The sequence below is a fragment of the Neopelma chrysocephalum genome, unplaced genomic scaffold (genome assembly GCF_003984885.1).
Source record: "Neopelma chrysocephalum unplaced genomic scaffold, ASM398488v2 Primary Assembly neopelma1_83, whole genome shotgun sequence".
Classification (NCBI taxonomy): domain Eukaryota; kingdom Metazoa; phylum Chordata; class Aves; order Passeriformes; family Pipridae; genus Neopelma; species Neopelma chrysocephalum.
Window position 1 is genome coordinate 2,525,781 of NW_020897745.1, and position 8,577 is coordinate 2,534,357.

General features: G+C 45.4%; 1 protein-coding gene across 3 annotated transcripts in view; it reads right to left on the bottom strand.

Annotated features, from left to right (window-relative positions):
* Window positions 1-8,007, bottom strand: part of KDM3A (lysine demethylase 3A) — a 31,043-nt gene extending 23,036 nt beyond the window's left edge. Inside the window, exons 1-5 of one of the 3 annotated variants that reach the window (XM_027691288.1) lie at window positions 7,489-7,601; window positions 6,917-7,105; window positions 4,228-4,377; window positions 2,000-2,110; window positions 387-489 (exon numbers count right to left, since the gene is read on the bottom strand). In XM_027691288.1, coding sequence (XP_027547089.1) covers window positions 387-489; window positions 2,000-2,110; window positions 4,228-4,377; window positions 6,917-7,087 — 535 coding nt within the window. In that variant the 5' untranslated portion in view covers window positions 7,088-7,105; window positions 7,489-7,601. Of the gene's footprint in view, window positions 1-386; window positions 490-1,999; window positions 2,111-4,227; window positions 4,378-6,916; window positions 7,106-7,488; window positions 7,602-7,638; window positions 7,664-7,814 lie in introns of those variants that run through there. The other 2 variants (XM_027691289.1, XM_027691290.1) reach the window with 2 other exon arrangements.
* Between the last annotated feature and the right edge of the window lie 570 nt (window positions 8,008-8,577).

Sequence of the window (8,577 nt, forward strand, 5' to 3'; positions counted from 1 at the left end):
CAAATTTAATTTGACTAAAAAGGAAGTCTCTGTTCAAAGTTTTGGAGGCTTTTATAAACAAGTAGCAAACAAACAAAAAAATCAAGTTACTTGAAACAATAAACTACTCCAACTAACTTCAGTTGAGAATTTCTACAAATTTGGTTTCTCTTTCACAAGTACCAGGCCATCTGTGTGTGCTTAAATTACACACTCACTCTTACAAGGGAAATACTTGAAACTTAAATCTCTACAATCCTTCACATTTTGCATTCACTGTCAAAGTAGAATCAGTATTATTAAAAAGCTTTTATCCCCTAGAACAGGTTACCAAAGAATTAAATCATCACTGAAGAGATTTCCCTTTGGACTTGTTGTCAGTTTTCCTCTCCGGAGTCTGCTCGTACCTTGGACCAAGCGTGTTTCATCCAGGTGTTTCTTAACCAAAGCCTGGATTTCTTCATTTACATTTTGATCATCCTTAAGAGAAAGCCTGGAACTGTCCACATCCTATTTATGAAAAAAAGAATGTAAGTTTGTATTAAGGATAATGCTTTTGACTAACAAAACCCCATAATATTTAGAAACAAGATGGAAGCAACTGATACAAGTCCAACAAGTTCCTCATTACTGTGTTACTTCAGCTCCAGGATGTTGGATTTCAAGCAGACACCACTTTCTTAGCACTAATTTGCATCAACCATCTGCAAGCCAGACTGAACTGAGCTCTCCAAGTCCACTTTAACACTGTTCTGAAAACAACCCAGTTTTGTTTTAGTAGATTGCTAAGTTGTATTGAACTATCCATTTCTTAATTTAAGATTTCAAGTTCCCAGAAGCAGCAACTTATTTGTCCTGAGCAGATGCAAATATTTAAGTTTTATGTTTCTATTCATGACATTAATGCCAAGATCTAATCCATCTCAAGATACCATTATAAAATGTACCTATGAATGAAAACAGAGTCAACCACATCTAAATCATTCATAATTACTCAGCATCATGTATTTATATTACAGTTGAGGGGGGTTTTTCCCCCCTTCCTTGGTATGTAAAACAAGCTGCTTGTTGAATTCTTGAATTAGAATCGATTCTGAAATGGAAAGTTCAGAGCAAGTTTCCACCCAAGGCTCAAAGACTGCTAATAAGAAAAGAGTTTTAGGGTTTTTTGGTTTTGGTTGTTGGTTTTTTTTTGTCCCAGGCACTGCTCTGGTATTTGTAAGAGGCAGAAGACTGAAGGGCCACAAATCAATAAACTTATTCCAGATGCCAGTAAAGCAACCTTCTCCTCTGCAGTGTTGAGATCAGGCTTCTACATAAAGACACCTCCACCCTGCTGTTGAGCCAACACAGGCAAGACAACCACATACAGCTCAAATTTAGCTTTTAGTGATTCTTTGGTTAGTTTCTCAAGAGAATTTGTCCATATGCTGACTGTTAAAAAGTCAAAGCAGAAACTGATGGCACTAGCGGCAGTCTCAACCTGGGACATCTATTACTATTTTTATTTCAGCCTGTTTATAGGTCCTGAGAGTAGTTTCCTGAAAAAGCTAAATCCTTTATCCTGAGCAGATACTATTCTTGTAAACACCTGACCAGCCAGTCACAAGGGGCAATTGTTTCAACCCATCTGTACCTAATTTTCACTAATAAACTGTCCTCATGGTGCTCAATAAAGGGACTGTAATTCAACCATCTCATTTACATTCTGCCCAATTCCTCATTTGTTTAGGATTAGCAGTGATGTGCTTCTGTTAAATAGCAAGATTAATTCCTGACACCCCTGCAACTCCTTTCATGGTAATGACAGTCCTGTTCACAAGAACAAAGGGAAACTATTCCAGGTCATCCCCAAGATCAACATGATGCAATTGCTGTCACCTGAGCTGAGTAACTGTCCCAGCACACTCCCTCATCCAGCTCTCCTCAGTGACCACGTCCTGGATCAGCTTCAGAAGGTTTTTAATCGACACATTACATTCAGAACAGATATTTATGAGTTATGGCAATAAACACTTACCTGGATGGGTGTCAAAAGGTCCTTAGACAGAAAAATACATTTCTCTTCGCCCAGATAACGCACTGAAACCAGTGATCCCATACCAGCTTTGTCCACCAAGGACTTGTAAGTCTAGAAAAGTGATGAACATGTTCTTAGAAACAGAGTTAAGAAGATCTCATCATTCATCATTTGCATTTAAAAGGTTAGTTTAGTTTTGCATCTATTTCTCTGTTAAGCTACTACATCTACATGCAACTCTTGAAAGCAAGTTTCTAATAAAACTTCTAATACATGCCTAATAAAGGAGTTACTGGACTACACTTGAAATTAATTTCATCTATTAGAATGAGTTTGGAATTCAGTGCAGGTGGTTGTCATTAGCAATCATTAATTATTCATTCATCTCAACATGAACAATTTACTAATATAATAATTCTAATGGTGGATATGTTACTAAAAACCCTCCTTATAGCAGACTGAGGGAATAACCAGCAAATCAATAAATGGTTTACAATGAAGGTCTCATAACTTGTACATTGGCAATATACTGAAATCTTAATTTAGGCATGTGTGATGACTTGGACAGCCTCATAGTTATACCACTGCAGTGCAATGATGAAGCTGTGTTCAGGTATACCAGAGGCTTCAAGAGCAGACAAGGAACAAAAATTTCCTGTAAAAGCTTCTGAACACTTCCTAATATGTTCAAAGTTAAATTTTGCCTAGCCCTGCAGTAACAGCTCTGAGTGGGAAGGCATCAGGAGCCTGGAACAACAGAAGTGCCAAGAATAAGATACATTTGTGCTCCATTTAAAAGAAAAAAAGAGAATCATTCTGGTAGAACATACTTGGGTTTTCTAAGGACTGATCAAAGAAAGACCTTCTTCCCTGTTCTTGTTTTCACCTCAGTTAGGTCAGCATTGGCAGAGGGCAGGATCACCCCAGGAGGGACAAGAGTCTCTCCAGGAGCAATTGGGCATTACAAGAGTTCTACAGAGCTACTCCACTTGTCAGGAACACAAACCCACACACACCTCTTTTATAACCTTTTCTTTCCTGCCCTGCATGGTGGCAAAGGGAGAAGCAGCCTTTTTTGCCAAGGAAAGGTCCAGAATTGGGAATCACTTTATCCTACAGAGTCCCTCTGCTAAATGAGCTTTGGAATATGTACCCTGCATGAACTGGCATGTCAAACACACAAGGAAGAAAACCTTATGCACAAATTCTCCACTAAGGACTGTTCAGACACTTGGAAATGGACAACAGCTAAGTTTAAACAAGCTGGTTTTCAGACCATCTTATCAGCAAAATCCCCAGTAGAACTGCTGATATCCACAGCTCAGGAAACAAAATTAAGGATTCCTATTTCCACTTCCTTTCCCATCCCACTTGGCCCTACTTCCAATAAATATCTGCTTAGATTAGCTTTGCTTGAGAAAAAAAGATCAGCTAAAACACAGCAGTATGAATTCTACTGCACAATTTACACCTAGCAAAAAGTATTAAAACATGAACTACAAGTTCAGCATAATTCATGTTCAGTAAGTTCACATGTTTGCATCTTCATTTATCTTATGACTACTTTCTTGAGCAGCAATACTCAAAGTAGTCAAGTAGAACTATACTGGCTGAATACATTAGGAAACGTTCCCTGTTCACCTCTCCTGGGTAATTTCCCTATCCAGCCATGCATAGCAGTTACAGGAAGCTTAGTTCTCTGCCTTATACAGTGTACCTCACGTTTTTACATGCAGAAAATCCAAATCTCACAAATCACCTGTGCCAGGCAGACATCACATAAGAACCATCTGAATTATTTTTGTCTCAGGATCAAGAACCACTGTAGAATTAACACTACTTGAGGCAGAGCCAAACAAGAATTTTAAAGTAAAAATACAGGCTTATCCTTAAAAACCTATTATTTACCCTTTTTCTCTATTCTTAACTGCAATTTCATGCAAGAAGGAAAGAGCCATGAGACCAGAGAGAGGAGGAATTAACACTGTACAGAACAGTGGTTTGGGAGAGAAGCAAAGTCATAAAAACCCATTCTTGTGTCCACAGGTAAAACACACCAACTTCAAGTGCTGACAAGCTCTGTCCAGCTCCAGCTGCACAGATGTTTAGTCTCCCTTCCCACGGCACCTAAAAGTGAGGCTGCACTCAAGAAATCCACACTTGTGACAGGACCATCCCCAGAAGATGGAACTGCAGAACCAAAGTGAGTCAAGCCAATGTGTACTTACCATTGCAGGCCACTGGACAGCAGGCATGGACTGGGATTTTCTTTCAGCCAACACCAGCTTTTGCTCCACCAGGAATGCTATCATTGTATGGCTGTAGACTTCTATCCATCTTCGTTTTTCCCATGGCTCATCATCAAATTCCACACAAATCTACAGAAAGGAGGCAAAGCAAAGGAATGACTAACCATAAAATTCAGGCACAGTCAACGTGGAAAGGGAGAAACAAACACCAATTTACTCAAAAATAAAGAAATCATTGCCAGTACTATAATACTAGCATGATTATTGCCTTTCTGTCACACAATCAAGCAATCGCTAAAGCATCCCAAGACTGACCTGGTATTTTACAAGTGATAATCAATGTTAACTGGCTTATCATCATTACTGTCACATAAAACAGTAACATTGCCACTTAACTTTACAACTTCCCATCTCAGAAAGTCCAGTGCTGCCCAAGGACAGTTAAATGTGTTAACACTGTCACCACTGTTCAGAAGCAGGGAAAAAAACAGCCACAAAAACTAGTAAAACCAACGGTGGTGACACATGGATTTTCCACAAACTCTAGAGCACTTGAATAAAAAAGTTGTTTTTTCCAGAAATATTTTAAGAATAACAGTCCCAAAGAATACCTTTAGCCAATTTATTGACAGCACAAATGACAATAAACCAGTAAAGGTGACCAAATTATGTAATGGTTGCTTTTAACTGCTTTTTATCCTTACAAATCTTAGAAGCAACTATACAAACTTTCCAAAGAGAAAACAACTGTGACTTCATGGCAAAAACATGGTGGTTTAACAAATTTCTTTGGGATGGCATTACCCTTCTTTCATAGGCAACACAGAGAGATCAGCAAATGAGTGGGAAAGACCACAAATAAAACTTTGCCTGAATCCAGGAATCAGAACATGTGGGAGAGGACTCTACTCTCGGAAAAAAAAAAATCATTCCCTCTTCTCATAAAACATAACAATCCAGTCTAAATACATTTAAATAACAGCAGAGAAATCTCAATTGAGTGAATCTTAGAAACATTTCCTGGTGTTTACCTTCCCTCTCAAGGGAGAGGCAAGTGAAAACATGCACACAAAACAGCACTACCACAGCCAGGAGTCATCGAACTAATGGGTGCAGAAATGAACTTAGTCATTTTGAGGTGCACAGAAGCAATGAAAGAGATAAGCAAATAACAAGTAACAGAACCAGAATGGCTTGTTTTGTCTACAGCATCAGCACTGCACAAGCAGGAAAACACAGTTGAGTCAATATTTTCAACAGCAGTTGACAGTCCTTCTACATAAAACGTAAAGTTGGAGAAGTAAGTACTTCTACTCCTTTACAGTACAAATACTTAATCCCCCCTCTCAATCCATTACTATTTTGGGTCTATCAATCATTCTTCCCCAGAGCCACGAGAGGCAACGAGATGGGATGTGTTTTGGTACAAAGCGCTCCACGCCTCCATTGTCCGCCCTACAACTTCTTTAACACTTGAACTGGAGAACTCATCAACTCAATCGCTTCTGGCAGAACCGTAACCAGTTACAAAGCTCACAATAGAGTCCCCAACAGCACCTGCTCCTTCTCCTTTCTGCAGAGAAAGTCCTTAAGGAGAGCATTCTGCACCAACCTCCTCCTCACGCCGGGCACGGCACAGGCACAGCCCCGCGCCCAAAGATGGACAAAGCTCCACCCCCGCCGCAGATCCACAACAAGAAGCTCACAACAAAGTTTGCGCTTTCGAGAAAGAGTTAGAAACACCCACGGTTTCTTTTTGTTTGACAAGGAAGAGGTGCTTTTGCAGTTACTCAGAGATCACCAAGTTCTTCCCATTACAAAAAAGAGGCAAGGAAACAGTTTAAAATGGAAAGACGGTGCTGTTCTTGCTGTCACAGGACAGCCACGGAAGCCCCTTGGAGAAACCAGGACAATGTACAAGACGCCACTGCTACAATGGAGTCTTGTCCTTGGGGAGTAAGTACTCGCTCTATACTCACTGTATATCCAGACATGGCTGAATACTTTTACTGAATTACTTTTACAGCTGCCAAATAAAGCCTCTTAAGAACTTCACAGTCAAACTGTAAAACGTCCCTTGACTTCCACACAAAATACACAGCTAACAAGTTACACCACGCTTGCAAACCACTGACTCCGTGTTCAAAAACCCCGTTGGTAATCATTAATAAGAAGTGGCCACCATGCAAGAGGAATCCGAGAAACCTACAACATCACACACGAATTCAGCACGTCTTTCAAGACCTAAGTACTTGTCCATGACCAGCTACTCCAAAGAGCAGGACGGGAAAGTCACCCAGCCCAACAGCACTGGAAGGTTTCGGTTTCATATCTGGGGGGAAAAGAAACCCGTTCCCAATTGGCAAGACCTTAAAACTACAGAAATAAAACCTAGGCACGGCGGGTGCGGCAAAAAAACCCTGGTTTTCAAAACGCTGGTGGAAGAAAAGAACATTTATAATTAGTTTGAGGTACTTTCCGGCATTAGTAGGAGCACACCGGGGACTCCTTCGGCAGAGGTGCACATGATTCCAAGCGTGTTGGCCAAGCAGACCTTCCCCCCACCGGGAGCAGCGTGTGCTCACACGTGTACACACACCCACAGGGTTCCCAGGGCGCAGGTAAAGCACTCTGGATTTAGCGGGTCGCCGTGAAAGTTCCCGGTTACCTTCAGGTCTGGTTTGGATATGTCCGTGTGTGACACTGCCCGGATCCTGCCCGACTTCCAGGGCCATTCCGAGATGCGGGTGGCGTCCCACGACCTGTCCTCCTCCTCCGACAGGCACAGGAACCTCTTCCCCACGAGCAGCGACCAGCTCCCCTCGAGCCTCAGCACCATTTTAACTCATCGGGAGGCCTTCGGGGAGGAAACCGAGGGGAGGAGGAGAAAAACATATAGAGCAGGGCGGTGAGCGCTTCCTCCTTCCCCTCCTGGCCCCTCCCGGTTCTCCAAGCGACTCCGGACGAGCCCCAGACACCCCCCTGCCCACCGTCCTGTTAACCACTGCTCGGCGGGGGTGGGTGGAAGGCAACACCAAGAACGTATTTCCAGAATGGCTGCAGCGCAGTTCCCGGCCATTCCCACCCCCGCCGCCTCTTTGTTCCCTCCTCCGAGCAGCCGGAGCGCCGGGCGGCAGCCCAAGGGGAGGAAGGCAGGCGACCGGGCCAAGCTCCTTCCGCCTCATCAACACCCCGTCCCGCTTTGCCCGGGCAGCCCTCCAGCCCTGCCCTTGCCCTCACCTGCTCCCCCCCGGCCCCACTGCCGGCGCACCCCGCGGTCACTCCGGGCGCGGGTCCCGCTCCCCTCCGCCCTCCGCCCCCCCCCCCGCCCCGATCGCCGCCGCGGCCGAACGACACTGTCGGCGCGGAGCCGCGCACACGCCCCCTCACCCGTGCGCGCGCCCCCGTCCCGCGCTCCTATTGGCTGCGCCGCGCCGGCGGGGCGGGGCCCGCGGCGAGCCTCCCGCCGCGATTGGACCGGAGGGGCGGGGCCCGCGCGCCCGGCCACGCCCCCGAAACCGTTGCTCAGCAGATGGCGGATAAAAAAAATAAAAAAAGCCTGTAACCTTCCGCGGGAGCTTCGAGGGAAGGAGTCCCTCAGGAGAGCAGCCCGCGGGGCGCCCACAGTCCGGCCCCAAGGGAAGCACGAACGCGCTTCGGGCCGCGGTGCCTCTCCAGGTCCGCGTTCCTTCCTCGGGCGTACCGACCCTTCAGCCTTCGGGGACGGCGGAGGAATCCGAGGGAGGCCAGAGGGTGTGAGACGACCGCTTATACGTGCGGCTCGCGGCGTACTCAGATATAGCACAGGGGGCGGTGGCACCCGCGGGGCGCTGCCGCGCATGCGCCCGGGGGCGGGGCCGGCACCTGCGGGAGCACCCCACAGGCCGCCATCTTGTTGGGCTGAGGGAAAATGGGGCCAGACGGGCCTTCCATGCTCAGGGAACGGCATAAGGTGAAATAGGACAAAAATAAGGCGTGCCCGAGGTTCCTGGGCAGGATGGCAGGCTGTAGAGGCACTTTCGTTGTGGTTGGTGCGGCTCATGTGGTTGTATCTTCAGGCAAATGGCTGCCACCAACTCATGCCTTTTAACACTAGATCTGTATGTTCTTAAAAAAGACAAGCCAAGGTCACAGAATCACTGAATGGTTTGTGATGGAAGGGACCTTAAACACCATCCAGTTCCAACCCCTTGCTATGGGCAGGGACACCTTCCACTATGTCAGGCTGCTCCAAGCCCAGTGCAACCTGACTTTAAACACTTCCAGGGATGGGGCAGTCACAGCGTCTCTGGTCAACCTGTTCCAGGGCCTCACCACTGTCACAGCAAA